Below are 26,842 nucleotides of genomic sequence, written 5' to 3' on the forward strand. Positions count from 1 at the left end.
GCCTTTACTTCCCTGTCAACCTCCTATTTAAGTAGCCCAAGACCTACACTGTAGACTCATTAAGAGGCCAGAATGTTATATTTTCACTCACTACCTAATTGTTTTTTCTTATGTAGTTACTTGAAGGAACACTTCTCCTGAGCTACTTCTGTGCACATTCCCGGCAGACATGTGACTGTCTGCTCCTGCTAGAGGAAGGGCCACACAAGAACATCAAGCCCATCTATTTATACCTCTGCCTTCCCACTCCAAAATGAAGTAGTCTTTCCAGTTTGCAACTTGAGACTGGCATTTTCTCTTCCAAGGAAAAAGGACTTCCACTATGCTTCCACAATACTTATCACAAATACTCGTATTAATAAATGTTTGTTCAACTGACTGACTGAAGTAGCTTCCCACCACATTCCCTTACCAAGCATATGCAGAAAACATTTCCTCTTTGTGATCTGCTACAAACAGGAGTGTTCCTGCATTTTTTCTTGCTATATTCCTGTCTCAGTCAATGGCTCTCTAATTTACCAAGTGGCTGAAGCCAGAAATCTGACATTCTGACTCACTTCATTCCCTCTTCCCCTGGTCTCAATCCACTCAATCATTAAGTTTTGCCAGTTTTACCCCCAAATATCACTTGAATCCATCTCCTTCTCTCTACATTCTAGCCACTCTCATTTTTTCCCTTCATGCCTTTTGTCTTCTCCAGCTATTATAAAGTCTCCTAAATGGTTTCTCTGTGTAGACAGATTTCTTGTAATCCAGTCTCCACAGAGCAATTTCCCAATGATTTGCTTCAAATTCCAACCTGATTGGCTCACTCCTGCTTGTATCTCTTTACTGGCTCCTCCTTATCTATCAGGCAAAGTCCTCTTAGAATGAAAACAACAACTAAAAATCCTTGCCTTTCTTCATCTCCAGTCATTGCCCATTTCACATTTTAAAGCTTCAGAAATATCAGAGTTTAATAGAGCCCACTGCCCCCAGCCCATGTTATGTCATACCACTAGGCCTTTGTTCATGCTGCTCCCTTTGTCTGATACACCTTTTATCTGCCTGGCTCACCTTTAATCTTCAGGCCACTGCCCAGCATTTCCTCCAAGAAGGTGATCCACAAGACTAGCCCAAGTGCCACTGATTAGGGTTTCATATACTCTGTATTCTCTTTTTATGGGATTATATCTCCCATCAGTCAAGATCTTTGAGTTCAATGCCTGACTCAACATCTTGTTATCCTTAATACTTAGCTGCTATAGTTAGGTACTGTGAAGCTGATCCTGACTCATGGCAAAGCAGAGGGCTCCAAGGGAGTCCCAAGGCTGTGACCTTTTAGAAGCAGATCACCAGGCCTGTCATCTGAGGTGTCCTGGGTAGGTCTGTACTACCAACCTTTCAGAGAGTAGTTGAGTGCATAAGTTTGCCCCACCGAGGGACTCCTAATACTTAGCACATCAAGCCTCAAATCTTAAATTCAACTGATCTGGGACTTTAGTTGAAATCAATGAAATGGTTTTTTTTTTTTTTGGGAGGGGGGGGACTTGAAGTATGTGATTGGTCACTTCATGCTGGCGCACCCCAGAACATTCTGATCTGGTTCTGTGCTAGGCAGAATTCTAACGATGCTCCTCCACCCCTAAGATTCCCACCCCCTGGTTATTCAGCCAAACACTAATCTAATCAAGCTACTGCTATGCTGTGAATCAATTGTACAGTTGTAATTAAAGTCCCAGATCAGTTGAATTTAAGATATGGAGATTATCTGGTGGATCTGATCTTATTATATGAGCCCTTTAAAGGCAGATAAAGGAGGCCTAAGGGGAAGTCAGATTCAAAGTGTGAAAAGAGCTCTTTGTGTCATTGATGCTTTGAGGATGTGGCCAACAACCAGTGAGAAAGCAAGGGCCTTGGTACTCCAACCACAAGGAGCTGGATTCTAAACTGGATTACCCTCTGAGGATACAGAGCTACTGGAACGCTCACACATTGCTAATAGTGATACAAATGGTACAGCCATTCTAGAAAACATTTTAGCAGTTTCCTATATGTTGAACATATAACTCTAGTGCCAGGTATTAACCCTAAAAACAAAAACAAAAAAACCCTAGAGGAATGAAAATTTCTGTTCACACAACAACCTATACAGGAATACTTAAAGCAGTTCTATTCATAATCACCCAAACTGGAAACAATCTAGATGATGCTCAATGAACTGTTAAACAATTCAGTATAATGGAATACTACTCAGCAAGAAAAAGCAATGGATTATTGATACACACTACAACATGGATGAATCTCACAGACACTATATCCATTCTTCACTTATTGACATGTTTAGGTTTCGTGGACCAGGTTGTTACGTGAAATCAGTGTTATGCAACAGCTGGGGCCATGCCCATCTTCAGCGCTGGCATCCCCCAGTTGTTTACTACCTGCTGGGCACCCCCAGCGCATCTTGGGATGCACGTGGTGTGGCAGACCCTACTTCCCCACCTCCTCACAGCCTGCAGGGGACTGGGGGTCATGGTAGTTGAGTGTTGCCTACCGACCACCATCTCTCACTGCCTCCCACTACCCACCCTAGACATGGACCCCACTCGTCCTCTGCCCACCGTCTGCTCTGGGCAGGGATCTGGCTTGTCCTCTGTACATCTCGGTCCTGCAGTCCCGCGCATCTCCTTTACCTCTCTCCCCACAAACCCCCTTGGCACCTTCGGGCTCTTGCCTGGCCTCCTTCTGTCCGTCTGCAATCTTGTGTCGTCCCATCTTCACCCACACCCTCGGTAGCTGGGCCAGGACATGGCCTCTGAGAGATGAGGGCCAGAAGGTGTTCTGCAGCCACCATCCCTTGCGTGGCCCAGTCAGTTTATCATTTGGGGTGGCCTGCACAGGGTGCCCCAGCAGGCCCACATGGGGCCTGGATGATTGCAGCCACAGCCCGAGAATATTTTTAAAATTGTCCCAAATGCGAAATGTTGGATGAGATAGCAAGGAGTAGGTGTGTACAAGTGAAAGAAGCCAGTATGAATAGGTTACACACTGTATGACTTCATTTATATGAAATTCTCAAAAGTAAAAAAAAAAAAGGTCCTATGGAATGGAGAACAATGGGTTGTAAGGGTTGGAAGAAACATGTGACCTATAAAGGAGTACCATGAGTGAGCTTTTTGGGATGATGGAACCGGTCTATATCCTGATTGTGGCAGTAGTTACAAGAATCTATACATAATGTTAAAATTCATATAACTCTAACACTAAAATAAAAAAAGACAAATTTTACTGTATATTAACTTAAAACATAAAAAAAGAAACAAATCATTTCAATGACTTTGTCATATGGCTAAGAGGACAGTTTTCCCCTACTCTATTTCATTATTTTTTATCCTCATGTGTTCTTTTCAAAAGGCTTGAATGTGCCCATGGCTCTTATATGCCCAGTTTAGGCATAAATGTTTATCAGTTCTGTACAAGGTCAGGTTTTCAGGTTTACTTTCCACTCTCCCTGGCTCCTCCAACAATATGTTGTTGTTAGGGGCCATCAAGTCAGTTCTGACTCATAGCAACTCTATGTACAACAGAATGAAACACTGCCCGGTACTGCACCATCCTCACAACCATTATGCTTAAGCCCACTGTTGCAGCCACTGTGTCAATCCATCTCATTGAGGGTCTTCCTCTTTTTCGCTGACCTTCTACTTTACCAAGCATGATGTCCTTCTCCAGGGACTGGTCCCTCTTGATGACATGTCAAAAGTATGTGAGATGTAGTCTCGCCATCCTTGCTTCTAAGGAGCATTCTGGTTGTACTTCTTCTAAGACAGATTTGTTCGTTCTTTTGGCAGTCCATGGTATATTCAATATTCTTCTTTAACACCACAATTCAAAGGCGTCAATTCTTCTTTGGTCTTCCTCATTCATTGTCCAGCTTTCACATGCATAGGAGGTGACTGAAAACACCATGGTTTGCGTCAGGCGCATCTTAGTCTTCAAGGTGAAACCTTTGCTTTTCAACACTTTAAAGAGGTCCTTTGCAGCAGATTTGCCCATTGCAACGGGTGTTTTGATTTCCTGACTGCTTCTTCCATGGGTGTTGATTATGGATCCAAGTAAAAAGAAATTCTTGACAAATTCAATCTTTTCCCCATTTATCATGATGCTGCTTATTGATCTAGTTGTGAGGATTTTTGTTTTCTTTATGTTGAGGTGTAATCCATACTGAAGGCTGTGGTCTTTCATCTTCATCAGTAAGTGCTTCCAGTCCTCCTCACTTTCAGCAAGCAAGGTTGTGTCATCTGCATAACACAGGTTGTTAGTGAGTCTTCCTCCACTCCTGATGCATAGTAGCCCGTATGACTGTCTGATTCAAAATGGCCAATACCAGTCCATTTCAGCTCACTAATGCCTAGGATATTGATGTTTATGCATTCCATTTCATTTTTGACGATTTCCAAATTTTCCTAGATTCATACTTCATGTTTTCTAGGTTCCGATTATTAATGGATGTTTGCAGCTGTTTCTTCTCATTTTGAGTTGTGCTGCATTTAGCAAATGAAGGTCCTGAAAGCTTGACTCCATCCACGTCATTAAGGTCAACTCTGCTTTGAGGAAGCAGGTCTTCCCCAGTTGTCTTTTAAGTGTCTTCCAACGTGAGGGGCTCATCTTCCAGCACTATATCACAGAATGTTCTGCTACTATTCATAAGGTTTTCATCGACTAAATCTTTTCAGAAGTAGACTGCTAGATCCTTCCTCTTAGCCTGCCTTAGTCTGGAATCTCAGCTGAAACCTGTCAGCCATGGATGACCCTGCTGGCATTTGAATACTAGTGGCATAGCTTTCAGTATCACAGCAACACACAAGCCCCCACAATACGACAAACTGACAGACACGTAGGGGCCCAACAAGGCAGTGGAACATTTATGCTGAACCTTCTAACATCAAGATCAGGATGACCCTTCTGCAGAGAGTGAGAAAGATAGAATACTACTGCTACATGTCAAGGAAGCCATAGGACCATCCCTGATATTACTAATACCAAAGGCAGTGAAACATGAAAATTAAGGGCTTTAATTTTACCCCTGAACTGGAGTCAGCTGGGCCAGTAAAACTCAAAAGCACAAATCAATTTCGCAAGATCCAAAGTAGCTTAAATGTGAAAGATAACTTATTCTTTCATATGACTTTGTTCATATTACAAAATAAATTTAAAAGTAAAGTTCCTTTACCAGTCAAGCTCAAATTCTGATAAGAAAAAGAAATGTGTACTAAAACTCAAACCATATTAGAGAATTTCAACCCTGAATCTATTTGAATTACATTACTAGCCTTATTCTACCACTCCTTCGGTTAGCAGTTGAGCGCTTAACATTTGTGCTACCCAGGTTCTCCCTACCAAATATAACATCTTTTAATAATCTGAAATTAGGGGAGGAGAAAGATCCATTTCCCAAAGCAACAAAAATGCACAGCTCACAATATTTATTCAGAATAAGCCCTCAAAATTGAGATGGAAAATGCATACTTACAGTTATCTGTCTTGTTCTATCTTGTAACAGTCACGAATCTCTACTAGATCACTAGTTCTTATGTAACAATAAACCAGGACTCAATAAATTTCAGGAACAAGAACATCTGAAGCAATATCTTGGGTCTCCCTCCTTACATACAGTTTGTCCCAAAAGTCCCAGCGTGGTCTTCGATGTTAACAATTTCAGAAGTATAAATGCCACAAAATTACAAAAAATCATTTGAAAGTTTATTTAAACTTTTAATATAAACTCTTTTACATTTATTTTGCTTTGTGACTTTTGAACAGTAAATTTCTAATTTTAACTTCTTATGGTGACAGTTTCTGGATGACCCTTTCTCAGACCAGTGGATTCGTAGAGGAGGGCTACTTATTTGGACACTTTGATCGCTTTATCTATTTCCATTAGACTCTTTCCTATGGTGTCCTGTCAAAACTGTCATGTATGTATCAAAATCTCATTCTGAGGATGATCTTAAGGTTAGGGTTACAAAACCTATTTCAGTCACTGAGCAGCAGTTCATGAAAATTTTTAGAAAGTTTACAGATCTAAAAAAAAAAAAATCTACTAGGGCTATGTGTAGCATAAGACAGTTGCCATGTTAAATTTTAATAAGGAACAAATTGATATTCAAAACATTTAAATAATTCACGTTTCAAATGTTTTTTGTATGTCTGTGTACAGTACAATACCTGTCTGTACATGGTGTCTCCCAGTGGGCCATGCAAAACATGTCTAATTCTCTGTGTAAACAGAGGAGCTGAAGTAGACCCATTTGAGCAGGCTGAGGAGTACTATGAGTTCTACAGGTCAAGTGCTGAAAAAGCAGAGTGGAAATGAGGCTATTCTGTAATACTATGCATTTCTTTCAAAAGCAACAGGTCCACCAAGAAGACAGTAAACGAGTATAAAAATGTAATGCACCATGAATGAAATAGCACCCTTCACTGTTATATAAAGTACATCATCAACATGTGTGGAACTTTCAACTATAATCATGAAATCATTGTCATATCTCACAATTTAACAAATCCATATTGTTATTTTTATTACCCAGGATATCTAAACCTTCATGTCCTTGAACTAGTCAGGCACTTTTTTTTTCAGCAGAAAATTAGTGCCTTTATTGCAAATATTTTCACAGCCTCATAATGACACGAAAATTATTTTTATAAAAGGGAAAAATAATGCAACAAAAAAGTCTGGCATTTTTAAATGTAAAAAATAAAAATAAAAATTGAGCAATCTACTTATTTGGGTCTTTTTTTAATACTAAAAAAATGATGAAAAACATTAACTTCATTGTTAATATGAAACATTAAAGAAATGGACTACAATTTCCCTCATCAAAGACACTGTAAAGCTATATATAATGTTTTACTAGAACTGGAAATATAACTGGATAAAGACCCAGGCATAGATTGTTAATATGGGTTTTATTCTCATTATTATCAGACTTTGTGTTGAAGAGTTTAGAATTTTTTTCATAATCCTCACTTAACTTCAATAAATGGATTATTTTCAGAGTTTAAATTTTAGGAATATGTAGTAATAGAGAATCTCCCAGCTGAGTCATCTATTTTTCTGCCAGATCTCATTTCTCACCATCCTCAAAACATACTCTCTAAGTTGCCAAGTAAACTCATGCCTGTCAATTATTAGATTCTAATTACTCTTCAAAACTTTTCAGAACAGCTACCAGGAAACAGAATGATGGAATGACTATTGAGTTAAAAGGAGATTACACAAATACAAATAAATTACACTTATTTTATGCTCCCATCACCCTAGGAGATGACTTAATAGTGAAAGGAAAAGAATCATACTGTAATAATGAAATCAGAGAGGGAATTCAAGCCCCAGAGGTGATGCCCCTAAGTTTATGTTTATGCACACCTTGTGGGGGACCAAAAATCAAGTGGAAAAGTTTCCTGAAAACTGTTCCAGCTATTTTCTCATTTAAAATGTTCCAACTTTACTTGGCCCATTAGTCATCACATTACTTACATTTATGATGTATTTTGAAATCTATTACCAAAAATCCAATGGATTCAATATGGCTTGTTATAACCAAATCGTAACATTTATGAAAGAAAACTTCTTTGTTAAGTGTTTCTTCCTTTGGAATTTTATTTGTGAGAGAAAATGTTTTTAGACAAGCAAGGCTTGCTAGGAACACTCGGTGCATACATGTGTGGCTAGTACAGATACAAGAATGATGGTGTTTTTTCCCCACCTTAGTGAGGTAAATGCAAAATATAGAACTAACATCTGTAATCAAGCTTGAATTTATAAATTATTATAACTCAGATAAAAAAGATTTTATTACTAGGCCATAGCACATTTTTCCCCTCTTACTCAGAGATTCAAATTCAAATTTTTGTTACAGTGGTCAAGTAAAGGTATTCATAATGTCAGTGGACATTGGAGACTGAGCATTCACAGGTGTAAGAGCTAGAAAAGCTGGGGAGCTGCCCATGACAGTGAGATCAACGTGTCTTTATTTAAGGTGTGATGTGTAAAGACCTCAGTGGTGGTAGACATGAGTGTTTCAATTAATGGTGGCAACCAAAGTGGAACTGGGTATATGCTGCTCCTGGTACATGTGTGGAGCCCTGGTGGTGCAGTTGTTAAAAGCTCGGCTGCCAACCAAAATGTTGGCAGTTCAAATCCACAGCCGCTCCTTGGAAACCCTATGGGACAGTTCTACTCTGTCCTATAGGGTCTCTATGAGTTGGAATTGACTTAATGGCAATGGGTTTTGGGTTTTTGGTATATGTGCTGGTGAGGACGCTCACAGATGGTGAATGATGTGTGTCCGACATGGGTCTGCCAACAAGCAGTTCATGTTGCTTGTCACTGGGATCTGGGCATCATCACCACTAGCTAAATTACTTGCATACATATTCTTACGGTCAAGCATTGACCTTTTTGGCTCCTCTGCCTCCCAAAATTCCAACATAAAAAGTCTAACTATAGTATTATACTGATTTTCTAAAATGAATGTATTCAACTGAATTCATCTAAAAGAGCATCTCCCTCTCTAAGCAGTCACCCTAGGAAGCTAAACACATTATACCATTCCACTAACTGGCAACTTTGTTGGTGCCTACGCCCCACCTCCCCCTTTATTTTAGTGGAGGACTATTCTCAGTGGTGGCATATACTCATCCTTGAGGACAGTGGGATGAGATTTAGAAGCAGCCAAATGTTTTACTGCTACTCCTCTTCTTTTTTGCTTATTGTTTGCTTGATATACTTTTTTCCATCCTTTGAGTTTTAGTTTGTTTGTGTCTCTAAGTCTAAGGTGTGTCTCTTGTAGGCAGCATATAGATGGATCGTGTTTCTTTATCCAGTCTGTAACTCTCTGTCTCTTTATTGGTGCATTTAGTCCATTTACATTCAGCGTAATTACAGATAAATAAGTTTTTAGTGCTGTCATTTTGATGCCTTTTTATGTGTGTTGTTGACAATTTCATTTTTCCACATACTTTTTTGTGCTGAGGCGTTTTTCTTAGTAAATTGTGAGATCCTCATTTTCATAGTGTTTGACTTTATGTTACTTGAGTCGTTACGTTTTTCTTGGCTTTTATCTTGAGTTATAGAGTTGTTATACCTTTTTGTGGTTACCTTATTATTTACTCCTATTTTTCTAAGTAAAAACCTAACTTGTATTGTTCTATATTGTCTTGTATCACTCTCCATATGGCAGTTCAATGCCTCCTGTATTTAGTCCCTCTTTTTGATTATTGTGATCTTTTACCTATTGACTTCCATGATTCCCTGTTATGTGTATTTTTTTTTAATTAATCTTAATTTGTTTGTTTTTGTGATTTCCCTATTTGAGTTGATATCAGGACGTTCTGTTTTGTGACCTTGTGTTGTGCTGATATCTGAGATTATTGGTTCTCTGACCAAACAATATCCTTTAGTATTTCTTGTAGCTTTGGTTTGGTTTTTGCAAATTCTCTAAACTTGTGTTTGTCTGTAAATATCTTAATTTCGCCTTCATATTTCAGAGAGAGTTTTGCTGGATATATGATCCTTGGCTGGCAGTTTTTCTCCTTCAGTGTTCTGTATATGTCGTCCCGTTCCCTTCTTGCCTGCATGGTTTCTGCTGAGTAGTCTGAACTTATTCTTATTGATTCTCCCTTGAAGGAAACCTTTCTTTTCTCCCTGGCTGCTTTTAAAATTTTCTGTTTATCTTTGGTTTTGGCAAGTTTGATGATAATATGTCTTGGTGTTTTTCTTTTTGGATCAATCTTAAATGGGGTTCGATGAGCATCTTGGATAGATATCCTTTCATCTTTCATGATGTCAGGCAAGTTTTGCGTCAGGAGTTCTTCAACTATTTTCTCTGTGTTTTCTGTCCCCCCTCCCTGTTCTGGGACTCCTATCACCCGCAGGTTATGCTTCTTGATAGAGTCCCACATGATTCTTAGGGTTTCTTCATTTTTTTAAATTCTTTTATCTGATTTTTTTTCAGCTATGTTGGTGTTGATTCCCTGGTCCTCCAGATGTCCCAGTCTGCATTCTAATTGCTCGAGTCTGCTCCTCTGACTTCCTAGTGCGTTGTCTAATTCTGTAATTTTATTGTTAATCTTTTGGATTTCTACATGCTGTCTCTCTATGGATTCTTGCAACATATTAATTTTTCCACTATGTTCTTGAATAATCTTTTTGAGTTCTTCAACAGTTTTATCAGTGTGTTCCTTGGCTTTTTCTGCAGTTTGCCTTATTTCATTTGTGATGTCTTGAAGCATTCTGTAAATTAGTTTTTTATATTCTGTATCTGATAATTCCAGGATTGTATCTTCATTTGGGAAAGATTTTGATTCTTTTGTTTGGGGGTTGGAGAAGCTGTCATGGTCTGCTTCTTTAAGTGGTTTGATATGGATTGTTGTCTCCGAGCCATCACTGGGAAACTAGTTTTTCCAGAAAATCCGCTAAAAAAAAATGCAGTCAGATCCCTATCAGAGTTCTCCCCCTGGCTCAGGCTATTCGGATGTTAATGAAGCCGCCTGGGGAGGGTGGGGGAGGGAACAGAGAGATAGGAGAGTAGCACCTCAGAATATAGCCAGAGTTGCTTGTCTTGCTTGGAATGACTATCATATCTGAGATTCATTCCCGCGGGGCGCGTCGCCTATGTGTGCTGGCTGTGTGGAGATTGCCCCCGGGGGGTCTGGCCCGCTGGAGTCACGGTCAGATCCTCCGCTTCCAGCCCCACGCCCAGCGTCAAGGCTCCCCTGCTGGGACGGTGCACTCTCGACTCCAAAATCAGTCGCTGCCTCCCGGGGACTTCTCGTCCCTCCAGCCGAGTTGCCATGCCGCCTCTGAAAACCGGTTGGGCCCCCTCCCGGGGTTAGTTCAGGTGGGTGGAGCAGCTCCCCGTGCTTGTGCCGTGACCGAATGTCCCGGCTGGGACGCTGTTCTCCCCGTTCCAATACCAGTCGCTGCCTCCCGGGGACTTCTCCTACCGGCTGCGTCCCATGCCGCCCGCGGAACCGGCCGGTCCCCCTCCCAGGGTTAGTTCAGGGGGGTGGAGCAGCTCTCCGTGTTTACGCCGTACCTGCATCCAGTCCAAATCCCGGCGGGACGGTTCCCCGGCTGGGACGCTGCTCTCCCCGTTCCAAGACCAGTCACTGCCTTCCAGGGACTTCTCCTACCGGCTGCGTCCCACGCCGCCCACGGAACCGGCTGGTCCCCCTCCCTGGGTTAGTTCAGGGGGGTGGAGCAGCTCTCTGTGCTTGTGCCGTACCTGACTGGTACCCTGGCTTCAGGCTCTGAAAACAATCGCTGCTTCCCCGTATTAGTTCGTTCTCCGTCTCTAAATCTGTGTTTGTTGTTCAGGGTTCGTAGATTGTTCTGTATGTGATCGATTCACTTGTTTTTCCGTGTCTTTGTTGTAAGAGGGATCCGAGGTAGCATCTGCCTAGTCCGCCATCTTGGCTCCGCCCCCAAATGTTTTAAAATTTAGTGAAAATAGTATTACCAAGCTGCACATAGAAAGGTGTGAGTGTGAGATTAGTGTTTAATGAAAGAGAAGAGACTGAAGGAAATGGGACTTAGACTGTACCCACTGGCAGCACGGAATCTGGGTGGGCAACAGGAAAGAGAGGGAGGGTTACAGACTGGGGAACAGCAAGATTAAAAACATAAGAGAAGCCAATTTACAGAGGTTCCCAGTACCAATGATGAGACAATGTGAGCATCATTAAAAACAATGAATTTAGAGTAACACCAAACAACTACAACTAATTGGACACTACTGGAAGATGCTAGAGAATCAACTTATTTTTGAAAATGGATAAATAATGGCAAATAATCATGCATTTATCCTGCCTTTCTTGGATGAACAATGCCACTAAGTAACCAAATAGCAGATGTGGGAAGGTTTTTCTTTACAGGAATATTGCAGCTAATACATAAAAAAGGAATACTAGGATTAGAATACTACCACTTGGCAGCTTCCAATGAATTTAGGCATTGAGCATCGATGGCCACTAGCATCACAAAAAGGTAGACCTTTAGATATTATATGATTCCTGGTGGAACACAATACCTCTTACAAAACAATCTTACTAAAAAACAAATAAACCTTAATTGGATGAAGCCAACTACTAATTTATGTATAGTAAACACACAGGAATGGGGGAACAGACAAAATTCAAACTGTGGTAAACTCTATGGGATAAATGATCCGGTTTCTTCAATATATAAATTGCGAGAGATGGCAAAAAAGATGGAGGAGCAAATCTATTAATTAAAAGAAATGTGAAGAATATATCAAACAATAGCAATGAGTGGACCTTATCTGGATCTTGATACAAACAAACTTAAAAAATATATACATAGACACAAGCACTCACATAATGACATACATTATGACATTTATGAGATAACTGAAAATTTGAACACTGACTGGATATTTGATAATACTGCCAAGAATTTTTTTTTTTTTTTTGGGTTTGGTAATAGTATTGTAGTTATGTTTTTTAAAGTCCTTATCTTTTAGAGACACATTTTGTAAAGTTACATATAAAATAATATAATTCATGGGATTTGCTCCAAAACAATACAGGTGGTGGGAAAGTACATAGGAATATACAAGAAACAATATTGGCCATAAGGTGACAGCTGTTTTAAGCAGGAGGTTCATTATACTATTCAGCCTACTTTCACATATGTTTGAAATAAAAAATTTTAAAAAGGGACAGAAATGAGAATGAGTATGGTATATGAGGAAGAACTCGTACAGGAAGATGATTTCAAATCTCCATTTGCCTTCAAATTATCATACTTCTCCCACCCTTCTTCAACTTCAGTAGGTAATGTTGCTTCTAGCTTCAGTGGACGAAGTTAAAGCCATTAAATCTCTCTCAATGTCTTGCTGCCATACTAAAAAACTACCTGCATATGTCACAATTTTCCTTCCCTTCCTTAATTATTATGCAAAATAAAGAAGCTCTTGCTCCTCTAATCTAAAACTTGTCCTTTCACATGTACATTGGATCCTATTCCTTCACTCTTTCTCAGGAACCCACCCTTATCTTTTTCCTCCTTAATTTATCCAACTCTTCTCTAAATGGGATCCTTCTTACTGACATTTTAACATGAGAAAACTCAAGTCTCTTTCATCATAAGAGAAAACCAATAACTGATCTCAAAAGTCCCTTAGTGTTAAATATACTACCCTTATCCTTCGTTTTCACAGTCAAACTTCTTAGAAGAGTTATTTATCTCTCTGCTCCCATTTCTTTACTCCCGCTCATTCAGAAGTGCATTCTAGTGTACACCAAGGTCAATCCAACTGGAAGTGGGAGAAACACTTGTATCTATAAATCCACTAGCTATCTTCCATTTCTCATCTTACTAGACCCTGAAGCACTATTTGACACTGTTGATAACTTCTTCCTTTTTGAAGCACTCTTGACTTCTTTGACATTACACTATCCACATTTTTCTCTTAGCCCTCAGTTTCCTTTCCAGCTCCTCCTTCTCCTGCTGGCCATTAAAAATTGATTGGACTTCTTCGAGATCAAGTCTTGGGCTCTTTTCTCTATTACATCTCTGCTTCCTCTCTAAGTAATCTCATCATCCCCATGGTGTTAACATCTATATCCCAAAGACTCCAAAATATCCAATCCTGTATCACAAGTCCCGGTCTCTCTTCTGTGAGGTCCAGGTACTTATGTATAACTGCCAAAAACTCAACATATGATCTCTCTGCCCTCACAAATAAAAATAAATAAAACAATGTGGTCCTCTTCAAGTATTTTCTATCTCAGCAAAAAGGGTTACCTTGCGTCTGGTTAGACCAGTCAGAAACCCAGAAGTCATGCTTAAATCTCCTTCTCCCTTATCCCCCATACCCTCTACTCCATTACCAAAGCCTATGAATTTTTCCTCTCTGTACCTGTTAAGTCTTTCACTTCTCTCCATCAAGTTTACTGTCTCATTTTGATAAATTACGGGGAAAATAAACTATGATGATATAATGCCGACACTACAAACTGAAACCCGTAAAACTCAGGAAATATAAAACTCAAGTTTTTTTCAGTTTTATTAACTAGTTTACATTTTTTAAATGTAGAAGAAGGCCTGATAATATGGCTATAAAAGTGAATTTAGATAGAGACAGGGGTCCAGTGATTAGGATCTGAGTCTTAGCCCTGTTTTTGAAAACAGAAAAGGAGCAATGGGTTAACTACTAAGACAATGTCGAGAAACAATAATTATTTAAATTCACCACCTAAAATGTTATCTTTAGCTTTAAATCTTCTTGAATTTAAAAATCACATTATTTTTCCTTTATTTTCTACTCCAGAAAATGTCACGAGGGGTTTGTTGAAATGAGATAGACTAAGATGTTTAGGATTTTTTTTTAAGTAGAAATTAAAATCATTGCAACCTATAAAACAGTAAGCTAATCCATAAAGCATAATAGAAGCAGAGAACAGTATTCAAAATAGAATTATAACCAATTAGAAGTCAAATAAATTTTTAGACCAAAAATCAAATTAAGCCAGAGATGAAATAAGTCTAAAGCCAGAATGAAATCAGAAAAGCTGAAAAGTGCATAAACTTAATGAACAGGCTAAAAAGGGAGAGACTAAAGAAGTGATTTTATTAAGAGAAAAAGACATCAGCAGCTAGATGTTTCAACATAGACACCATATACACGAAACTAAATGAAAAAATGTGAAACTACATTCATAATTTTGTGTTTGATATAACCAAACCAGAAGCCAAACCCATTGCTGTCGAGTTGATTTTGACTCATAGCAACCCTACAGGGCAGAGCAGAATTGCCCCATAGGATTTCCAAGGAGTGGCTGGTAGATTCAAACTGCTGATCTTTTAGTTAACAGCCAAAAGCTTAACTGCTGCACCACCAGGGCTATGTAACTTAAATTCTATGATGAGTCCGGCATGCTGATAATTCACTTATAATAAAACATAAATGACTTGGGAATGTCCATCCAGTTTGGCACATTTTTTTCTTTGTCATCATTTAAATGTCATTTCATGGCTAGCAATAGTGGTTCAAAAAATTGTCTGCAAAAGAACTATGAAAAAACTACCAGGGAGCTCAAATGTTTTTGCAAATGATCCTGAGTTAATTAGAAAAATCTGCACTCTTACCAGGTCTTCTTCTCAAGTGTCAGCTCTCATTAAGTTAAAAAAAATTTTTTTTCTCATTTCAAAGGTAAGAAATCCTCTGGTTAAGAAAACTTTTAAACTGGGATCAAGTGGGCACATTCCTATGTTTCTCTATGATATCATACCAAACAGCTCACAGCTGAATGTGAATTTGCAAAAAGTATGAATGATTTTTCAATATAAGAAATATCTAATCTAAAGCTAGTTCTCTATCAGCTAACTGAGCTGGGAACAGGTGGCCCTGCTTTCAATTATGGAGGGCTAGCATGCCAGTGTGAGGCCTGGATTAGTTCACCTTCTCACAGGGAATTTTCCTCGGTTGGGAATGGATTTATTATGGCTTCACACATGGAACGGAGCTCATGTCAGCTGAGGGCAGTGACACATCATACGATTCAAATTAACCTGCTGTGGACTGTTCCGCAGGGCTTAGATTGTGTATTAAAATGACGACATTTTAAAAACAGCTTGAAAGAAACCAGGATTGCTCAACTGCAATGGTTCCAATTTGTTCCCACTAATCTATCACCTGCTGGAGGTATTATTCTCGTGGGTTTCTGGTAGCTGCTGTTCTCCAGGTTTCTCCAAGCCACTGACCTTGCTAATGGGTACAACTGTTGCCTCTGAAGGAAAAAAGTTGGGGCGGGGGGGAGCTTTGAAGAAGTTTTTTTGATGTAGAAGTTGGGACCTGCCATTTGCTGTAAAGTACTATTAAGTGAACAGAGGAAATAAGGGAATACTCATGAACCTTGAATTGTTCTTCTAAAAACAAATGCTAAAAAGCAGCATTTGTATCATTTGTTTATATTAAATAACCCCTGAAAAATAAATAATCCCTCAAAAATAAACCCAAAAGGCTGAATCTGAAAGCTGTTAAATTCACACCTTTTTGAAGAACATTTAAGGTTAGGTAGTTATAATCAGCACTTCTTCCACCTTTTAGGGTCCTAAGTCTTAATAGTACTGTAATCTTTATTCAAAACAAGGAAAGATAAATGGAAATATAATACATTAGAGATTTAGCATATTACATTCTTTGAGAACAAACTTAGATAGATGTGCATATAGACTAAAAAACTAATGGCAGCCAAAGGATTTTTAAGGTTTATACTGCATAAAAATTAAAGCTTTAATTGTAATACTAAAAAAAAAAAAATGCCTTTTATTTTTCAAGGGGAGAGAATGATATTGAGGAATATTATAAAGCTGAAGCTTGTTTCCCTAGTCTCAGCATAAATGATACTACCCTTAGTACCCTATTACCTAAAATCTGGAAAAAATATAATTTTCTTGAGTTTTCCAAATCTATGAAATAATACATTCGTATGGCAAGAAATGGTTTAACATGTCCTACTCCCATTTAATTGGTAGTCTTGCTACTTGCTATAGCTTTTTGATGTCTAAGTTAATACAGAGTGACAATCTGGCTTGCTGTGTGGTAAAAGAATTACAAAATAACATCTAGTTATCCAACTTACAATTAGAAATTATATTTTGTCACAAACAGCCATTGTTGTTAGTTGCCATAGAGCTGATGCCAACTATGGTGACCCCACATGAGCAGAGTAGAACGGCTCCATAGGGTTTTCAAGGTGATGACCTTTCAGAAGCAGATCACCAGGCTTGTCTTCCAAGGTGCCTCTGGGTGGGTTCAAACCACTACCAACCTTTTTATTAGTAGTCAAGTGCTCAACCATTTGTGCCACCCAAGGTCTCCCACCTATCTACTTAAAATGACAAATTATTTACAGTAAGAAAATTTTTGTCTAAGGTAGTAAATGCTGGAGCATTTCAAAACTGTTAGGTTAGTGTTTCAGTGGGAATTCCACAAAGTTGATGTATCATTCAAACAAATTGCTATGGATTGAATTGTGTCACCAAAAAAAATGTGTCAACTTGGCTAGGCCATGATTCCCAGGACTGTGTGGCTGTCCTCCATTCTGTAATCTGATGTAATTTCCCTCTATGATGTTAATGAGGCAGGATTAGAGGCAGTTACGCTAATGAAGCAGAACACAATCTACAGGATCAGGTTGTATCTTGAGTCAATCTCTTTTGAAATATGAAAGAGAGAAGTGAGCAGAGAGGAGAGGGAATTCATTGCCACTAAGCAAGAAGAGCCAGGAGAGGAGTATGTCCTTTGGACCTGGGGTTGCTGCTCTGAGAATCTCCTGGGCCAGGGGAAGAATAATGACAAGGACCTTTCCTCAGGGTGGACAGAGAAAGAAAGCTTTCCCCTGGAGCTGGCACCCTGAATTTAAACTTCTAGCCTCCCAGACTGTGAGAGAATAAATTTCTCTTTGTTAAAGACATCCACTTATGGTATTTCTGTTATAGCAGCACTAGATAACTAAGACACAAATCTTCCCTCAAATAATTTATGAAACAGAAGTACTCTTGGCCAAAATGTTTAAAGAACTTTAACCATTCACTGGACATTATTTTTGATTTTTCATAATAAAACCATTTTAAAAACTACTGTATTTTATGCAAATAAGCCTTGTATGTCTGTTTACCAATAGTGCCCTCCCTTGATGAGGTATTTCTTTGTATCATTCCCCTCTCCCATGCCCAAAAAGTATCTGCAGTTTGTTCTGTAACTGATGGTCTTAAAAAAAAATCATATGTTTCATACATATAGTTATATAAAACCTTGCTCAAAAAGTATAGTTCCCATACCGACAGCATCTACTTTGCCATTTTCATTTTAACAAGTTCTCCAGATGTGCCTGAAACACAGACTCAGTTTTGAGAGGTACTGCTGTAAAGCAACTGTTTTAATTCATTTACTTAAAAGTTTGTCTCTAAATAGATTATCATTATTACTGAACGCACACAAAACTAGTAATGGCAACTATTTAAACTATATAAACAACTATTTTTTAAAAATCACATTTCTACTACAGGGGTGCTTTAAATGTTATAATTATAAATGCACAATTTTTCATTGATTCATGAGCATTTCCCCTAAAATTCAATCTATTTGCTTGCCTTTGAAACATGGTACACAATTTACTATTGACTTGCACATCCAAATCTTTTTACAAACACATTCAATTCATCCAAATATAAACTATGACAGAATTTTTTAGCCAAAGTGAATGAAAGGCTGTGCCTAACAGCAAAAGAAATCTGAAACTAAAGAGGAGAAACTAAGAGGTAAACCCAAGTCCCTCTATTACTCTTCTGTGAACTATGTGTTCTCACCCTAATCTGTTCTAACCTGCCCATTTATCCACATGTGAACAACCCTGAAATCAGGACACATCCCACTCTAGATATAATAGGAAAGCACTGCATCATAGTTTCAATGAAGATTTTTTCTTAGTGATACATAAAACAATGTTTTTTTCCCCCCTACAATTTATGGTAGCTTGGATTCAATGAAATATGGTACTTCACACTCACTAACTGAGCACCAGGACTCGCATTCCTCTCAATCCATCCATTACCTCATCCCTTCTCTCCAACTTCAATGATTTCCTTATCCTTCACCATCAGCTTCTTGCTTTCCTTTGAGTCTTTAAAACTATGTCTAGAGATTTATCGTGATTAGAAATAGTTCTTCATAATTCTATCATGGCCATTGAGAAACATGCTTCAAGAAGAATTGGGCTTGAGTGGAAGGACCAGTGTAGGTGGTTTAAGGCTCTGTTTATACCAGACACCATGACTGGCCTTCGTCATCTATAGTCGTAGATAAAAAATGACTCGGTATGCCATGGCACATATACTCAACATGTGGAGTATGTGTATCTTTCCATGCTCCATATGCATGTGGATATTTGTCATTCAACAAAATTCGTGCCTTGCAGAATATTGCTAGAGATCTTAGGATAGTGTCATATCATTGTTTTACATTCTTAATGAAGAAACTAACATTTCTTTGATGACTAATGTGTTATGAAGCACTTTAAGTATAAAATAACAAAAGGAAAACTGAAATGTAGTAAAAAAAAAAAAAAATGAGTTTCTGTTAAATAGGTAAGACCTCACTGGGATGAGAGGGGAAACACTGGTGGCAGAGTGGTTAAGTGCTACAGCTGCTAACCAAAGTGTTGGCAGTTCAAATCCGCCAGGTGCTTCTTGGAAACTTGATGGGGCAGTTCTACTCTGTCCTATAGGGTCACTATGAGTTGGAATCGATTCAATGGCACTGGGTTTGGGATGAGAGGAAAATAATAGAAAAAGAGAAGAGGAGGAGGAACATGAGAAGGAAGAAGAAGAAAAAGAGCAGGAAAAAAGAGGAAGAGGCGGAGGAACAGGAGAGGAAAGGAAAAATCTTTAGTTATGATAAAATTATTTAGTGCAGAAGTTAAGATTTAGGTCATTGGAGTCATAAAGAATGGCCCCACTACAATTATGACATTTGGCAAGTTATTTCACCTTTCTAAATCTTAGTGTCCATATCATAAAAAAAGGGATAATTATAGTGCCTACCCCTTGGGTATACATGTGTGTACAGCACTTAGTGCCCGTGACATAATAATCACACAATTCATCTTGGTATCTCTACCTTCTGTTGTACACAGGGTCGCCATGAGTTGGAACTGACTCGACAGAACCTAACAGCAGGTATATACTGCTTTTTTTTTTTTCAGTTTTATATGTGTGAATGCAGCATCAGGATTACAGGAAGACTCATTAACAACCTGAGATATGCAGATGACACAACCTTGCTTGTAGAATGTGAAGAGGACGTGAAGCACTTACTGATGAAGATTAAAGACTACCGCCTTCAGTACAGATTACACCTCAACATAAAGAAAACTAAAAATCCTCACAACTGGACCAATAAACGACATCATGATAAAAACAGAAATACTAAAGCTGTCAAGGATTTCATTTTACTCGGATCCACAATCAACGCCCATGGAAGCAGCAGTCAAGAAATAAAATGACGTATTACATTGGGCAGATCTGCTGCAAGAGACATCTTTAAAGTGTTGAAAAGCAAAGATATCACCTTGAAGACTAAGGTGTACCTGACCCAAAACCAAAAAACCAAACCCAGTGCTGTCAAGTCGATTCTGACTCATAGTGACCCTATAGGACAGAGTAGAACTGCCCCATAGAGTTTCCAAGGAGCGCCTGGTGGATTAGAACTGCCGACCCTTTGGTTAGCAGCCATAGCACTTACCCACTACGCCACCAGGGTTTCCACCTGACCCAAGCCATGGTATTTTCAATAGCATCATATGCATGTGAAAGCTGGACAATGAATAAGGAAGACCGAAGAAGAACTGACGCCTTTGAATTGTGGTGGTGGCGAAGCACATTAAATACGCCCTGGACTGCCAAAAGTATGAACAAATCTGTCTTGGAAGAAGTACAACCAGAATGCTCCTTAGAAGCAAGGATGGTGAGACTGAGTCTCACATACTTTCGACACGTAGTCAGGAGGGATCAGTCCCTGGAAAAGGACATCATGCATGGTAGAGTACGGAGTCAGCCGAAAGGAGGAAGACCCTCAACGACATGCATCGACACAGTGGCTGCAACAATGGGCTCAAGCATAACAACGACTGTAAGGATGGCTCAGGACTGGGCAGTGTTTCACTCTGTGGTACATAGGGTCACTATGAGTTGGAACTGACTTGATGGCAGCTAACACCACCACCATCAGAAGAACGACGAAATCTGTTTTGGAAGATGTACAGTACTGCCAGAATGCTCCTTAGAAGCCAGGATGGCGAGACTTCATCTCACATACTTTCAACATGTTATCAGGAGGGACCAGTCACTGGAGAAGGACATCATGCTTGGTAAAATGGAGAGCCAGAGAGAAAGAGGAAGATCCTCAACAAGATGGACTGACAATGGCTGCAACAATGGTCTCAAACATGGCAACTACTGTGAGGACGGTGCAGGTCCGGGCAGTGTTTCTTTTTGTTGTACATAGGGTTACTATAAGCTGGAACCGACTCGATGGCACCTAACAATAACATGTCTCAAGCACTTTGCTAAGCATTTTAAATAAGCATATTTATCTATCTATTTTTAACCTATGTATACACTCTCATGTATGTATATCAAATATCTTACCCACCTAGTCATCCATCCATTTCATTTTCTTCATTGTATAGATGAGAAAACTGAGGCACAGGAGATTAGACAAACTGCCTAGGATCACAAAGTTAATTAATAGAAAAGACTGAAATAGTGTTGGGTCTTTGGTTTCTCATCAACTATTCTTTAATTGATAATTAACTTTTGTAAGACTAAAGGTAATTTTTAATGCATATTTATATTTGTCTTTGATCTCTAGAATGGACAGTCTGAAAACAGGCTAGAAAAAAACCCATTTCTGGCAAAAAAAATCAAGATTACTGTTTAATATACTCACATAAAATATGTACACACTTGGATTATGACTTGCTTACCTGGTCCATTAAGAAAGTCTTTAATTTGCAGCATTACAAGGGAGGGTGGGATGCCACTTTTGCTGTCTATTTCTCCAGGCACTGTCTGCAGCCAAACAGTGCAGTAGTCAAGGGCATCTGGCAGAGTCTTCCCAGGATCTGAAGTGACAACAATTAAATGGAAAATAATTAAATCACAGATATCTCATTTTGCTGTATAAGTTCAAACTAATAAATGAGAAAAAAGTGGTTAAATAATAGCATGCAATCCTCATTGATTCATTTGTTTGTACACATATAGTACACAGGGACTTCCATCCTGAAAGATAAGCTATCTCTGTGTAAGGTGGGATGAAGAAATCATTTTTCAGAAAACTGTCAAAGAGGAAAAGATATTTTGAATCTTAACTCATATAGTCTTTGAGTGAAGGTAAAGTTTCTGTATCCTGTGAAGTGCTAACAGCTGAACAGTTGTATTTAAAAAAAATTTTTTTTAATGTGGTATTGCAAAAACAAAACAGGGCAACCTTTTCAGTTTTTTTTTTTTTTTAAGGCATATACAAGCTGAAAGATGCAGTGCATTAATACTACAGTACTTAGTTATTTGATCTGTTTTAGAGTTTGACTGACGTTACAATCACTTTTTACTGCTAGGCTTTTGAAGCTAACTTCAGTAACTTTCTCCATGAAAAAAAAAAAAAAACAAAAACTAAAGCCATTGCTGTCGAGTCTGTTCTGAATCATAGTGACCCTATAGGATCCACAGGGTTCCCAAGGAGCAGCTGGTGGATTTGAACTGCTGATCTTTTGGCCAGCAGCTAGCTTTTAACCACTGTGACACAGGGTTCCAGCTTTTCTCATAGCCTTCTTTAACGATAAAAATTGGTCAATTTTTTAAGAGTCACAATTATAAAAGTTGACTTTTTTTCTGTTGTGACTTTCTGTTTTTAATACTGTACAACTGTTTACATTTTCCTACTTAATATTGTGTATTTAAAAATATATATCTTGGCTATTGGTGATGGTAAACTGAAGTAGCTTTTTAAAGCTTGGCAATTCAGGGTTTTTACTGAAATAGTTCTTTAAATAAAAACGACTGCTGTATCTTGCCATACAATAGGGTAGGCTCTTTAAAACTTCTAAATATTCACTTCTTCTTTAGTTTCAAGATTGTTTTTCTCTATTTTTTAATGGCCTCTGAATGTCCATTTTGTAGGAATGTTCTTGGCATAGTTGCCATCTATTCCATTTTCAGTTGATTTGAAGTGTGTTATTAAAGTGTTACTTATTTTAGATTTTATTGATTGGATTGCTTTCAAGAATAGCATTTACATACAGTGTATTATATTCAAACATATGGTTATATAGTATTACTGTCATATGTGAACCGGGCATATAAATTCTGCCTTGGAATTTGTATTTCTTGACCTTATCATATGATCCTTATGAAATTTGGCACATTTGAACCTTTATGTGATTTCAAAGAAAATACTGAAAGCAATTGATCGTGACGTTAAATCTATGTGGTAAAGATCAAACACTAAGCTGCATTCTTCTCTTTTTACATGATCAGTCAATTTAAAGCAGTGAGAATACATGCACTGTAGATCCATTTCATATTAACAAAATACTACTCTCTCCTTTAAATATAATGGTCAAGTCTAGGGAAAGGATGACAAAATCTGTTGCTGGAAGATCTATAATCAGTTTGTAGGAGCTATGTATCAGGACCTGAAAGCATCCATTTCTAGGGTCTCATCTATGTAGACATCATCAAGCAGCAGCTATTGAGTAAGTAGTACTACGCCACACCTGTATGAAGAGGCATAATTCTTCATCTTAAAGAGAATACAATCTAGAGAGAGAACAACGATCTAACAGAGAAAGCGCAGATTAAGTAATACAAGTAACTAAACAAATAATGAACAGAGATGAATTAAATTGATGTAGAAATATTAATATGATTTATAAAAAAACTGGCAAGTAAAACAAAGGATGATAAAAAAACAAGTTATAGGAATTGCATATTCAAACTTGTATGGGGTTGGAAGAACTATTTTCATTGTGGCATTGTAAAAAATACAATTCATTTTTTTATACTTTTCTGGGAGCTAAGAATAATATTCTTAGTAGCAGGGTAATGTATGCTGAGGAAATGTAAGTACATTAACCATTATACTATATATTAGTATATGAACAAAAATATAAAATGCCTAAACTAGAAAACATAAAAGCCTGACATATATGACCATATAAAACATATTTGTCAAAGGGAACGATGAGTAGAGTTAAAAGTCAAATAATAAAAAGAAAAAAAAAACTGCAACATACACAACAGTGACAGGAAGGGGATATTATTAACTAAGACTTCATTCAATCAATACAGATAGCAATAGAAAAATTGGTAAACGATATGAACCATTAATAAATGTAAAACAAATGGCATACAAACATTAAAGAATAATAAATCTTAGCAAAGGTCAAAGAAACAGATCTTTTAAAATAAGGCAGAATTTTTCACTTATTAGATCAGCTAAGACTAAAAAAACAGATAATGCCTGTGTTGGTGGTTTGTGAGGAAGATCCACTTTCAGCCAAAACTGGGTGTCCTTTCTGGAGGGTAATTCGGTAACACACAACAGATTTTAAGTGTATATACCATTTGACCCAGTAAATAAACTTCTAGTAATTTATCCCAAAGAAAAAGTCAGATAAGGGTGTAAAGAAACACTCACACATACAATTCTTTCACTGCAGAATTGCTTGTCATAGGAAGCAAAAACAAAAACAGAATTTCTACAGATTAATGTTTAAATTGATTCTTTTAAACAATGGTAAGCCATACAAATGTTTAAAGGAATCAAGAAGATCTATATGTATTGACATAGTAAGACAGCCATTTTACATTGTTAATAGTAAAAAAAAAAAAAGAAAAGGTATGTTAAATATCTTTTCATTTATTGGCCATTTAGGTTTCGTCTTCCATAAAGTATTTTTTATTTGCTCATTTTTCTACTGGGCTCCTTTTCTTACTGATTTGTAGGAACTCTTTATATACCCCAGGTAATTAATGTTTTACATGTCATAGGTAGCAAATGTTTCCTCTCAGTGTATTAGTTGCCTTTTAACTATAGTATGATGTTTTCTGCATATATATATATTACTTTATATATGTGGTGAAAATCTATTAACTTTTATTTTATGGATTCATCCCTAGACAATTATGTATTGTTCTATGGTTTCATTTTTTACCTTTAGCTGTTAAATCTTTCTGGAGATTGCTGCTTTATGAAAAATAGGGATAATCTGTTCAGCCTCACTATTAACCAGGGAAATAAACATTGAAACAAGAAAACAATTTTAAATTCACTGAATTAGCATAAATAAAAAAGGGAGGAGAAACGGATCCTCCCATTCATTGTGAAGAAGAGTATAAATACAGCATTTTTGTCTGGGGTTGGCAAATGAGTATCTATCAAAATTATAAATAAATAGCCATTCTCCTGCAATCAGAAGGGTCATCTGTAGGACTCTATCTTAAAGAGATACTTAAACAAGAATACAAAGATAAAATGTCCAAAGAAGTTGGCCGTGGCATTATTAAAATAATTAAAATAATAAAAATATAGAAAAATAAAACTAAATATCCATCTATACAGAAATGACAAACAATTATAACTATACTATGAATACTGTATGGAATACAATGCTGCTGCTGAAAAGAATGGAATGAATCGAATATTGATATAGAAAAGCTTCAAAATTTATTGTTACAGGAATAAAACAAAGAAATAGGGACATTAGGTTTAGTAAATTCAATTTATGTAAAAAACCTATCCATATACATACATACACAAACACATACATGCAAACACTTTTTTTTTTTTTTTTAAAGAAGTACTGGAGTGATACATATCAAACTGCTAGTGGTTAGGAGCAGAGTAGTAGCCTTAGTTGGAGGGAGATTCGCTTTCCTCAATATACTTTGATGATACTTGATGTTTTCACTAAGGAGCATGTAATTACATATTATTTTTGTAATTTCTAAAGAAGAAAAAAATAAGGTGATGAAAGAAAATTATTCTATATTTATAAGAAAAACACAAACATTTAGATAGTGTATAACTACAGAATACTATCAAATTTATTCCATAATAAAGAATACTGCATTTGGAATTATGAGTTTCTTTAAAGGACAAATTATGACATCCTTTCACTGAATACGAGAGAGAGCATCAGTCTTGTAAAGATTTTGAAAATGTTAAGCTCTTTTAATAATGCTTTCTAAAGACTGTCTTAACTTCTGGAATGAATTATTGGAGAGGAGATATCTTTATGATGATCCTAGGCATATTCTGATACATGGTCCTAGAAGTTTTTCAGAGCTGAAAACAAAATAGCACTGTTTACCACGCATTTACAAATATTAAAACAAAGGGAAAAGGAAACAGCACGTTAAAGGCTATGTCATGTCATGTTCTCATCAAGTTATAAACCGGAGAAACAGCAAATTCTGATAATGTGAACGCAAGTTTTCCAGGTAGGTGAGATGGGTTTTGTGCAGGTTCTCTCTCTTGGTGAGAGGGCCAGGCCATTTGGTACTCAGCCTAGGAGTCTGGCCTGGGGCAATTACATAGGGAGATGACTTAACAGGAGCTAAAACAAACTGGCAATGATAGGAAGCAGAAAAGGGATCAGGAATTCAGGAAATTGTAAAAGACAAGGAAACCTATCCAAGGAAGCCAAACTCTCAGTAACTATTTCTGAATGAAATATTAGGACACGTGGTTTAAAAAGTACAGCTGTATTTATAGGGCTGAGAGAGCATAATTACTGAATTTAGGAACATCCAGGAAAACACAGGTTGCACGGTTGATGAATATTGACTGCTATGACAGAGCTGTGACTCCCCTCCCATTTGCGGCTAAAAGCTCTACTGTGCACATGCCTGCAGTCACTGTGATTAGATGAAGCAGCAGAACTGCAGAAAGGTGTATCAGAATTGCAGAGAAATAGCTCAAGTTCACAAGTCACCATTTAGTCACTTCTGCTCTAAAGGCTTGATGAGGGACATGACTTCTAGACTTCCTTTCTTCAACTGAACTTTTCCTTAATTCCACCATCAGGTCTAGAAAATGGGATTCATATTACACATTGCTCAGGGTCATTACACCTGGAAAAGCACCAGATAAACAAGGATTAAAGGAGCCTATGGATATATCATCAATGGATTGACAAATAGGGATGACTGCTTCATATTGGAAGCTCCTTCAGACTTTGTTAATTTTCTTCTCCGTACATA

The 26,842-nt window shown here is 37.7% G+C and overlaps 1 protein-coding gene across 8 annotated transcripts in view; it reads right to left on the minus strand.

Moving 5' to 3' along the window:
- Positions 1 to 26,842, minus strand: part of VPS13B (vacuolar protein sorting 13 homolog B) — a 915,182-nt gene that overhangs the window by 197,285 nt on the left and 691,055 nt on the right. For all 8 annotated transcript variants that reach the window (XM_049854597.1, XM_049854595.1, XM_049854593.1 and 5 more), the window contains one exon: positions 21,562 to 21,699. In XM_049854597.1, coding sequence (XP_049710554.1) covers positions 21,562 to 21,699 — 138 coding nt within the window. The remainder of the gene's footprint in view (positions 1 to 21,561; positions 21,700 to 26,842) is intronic.

This window comes from Elephas maximus, chromosome 15, assembly GCF_024166365.1.
Source record: "Elephas maximus indicus isolate mEleMax1 chromosome 15, mEleMax1 primary haplotype, whole genome shotgun sequence".
Lineage (NCBI taxonomy): Eukaryota > Metazoa > Chordata > Mammalia > Proboscidea > Elephantidae > Elephas > Elephas maximus.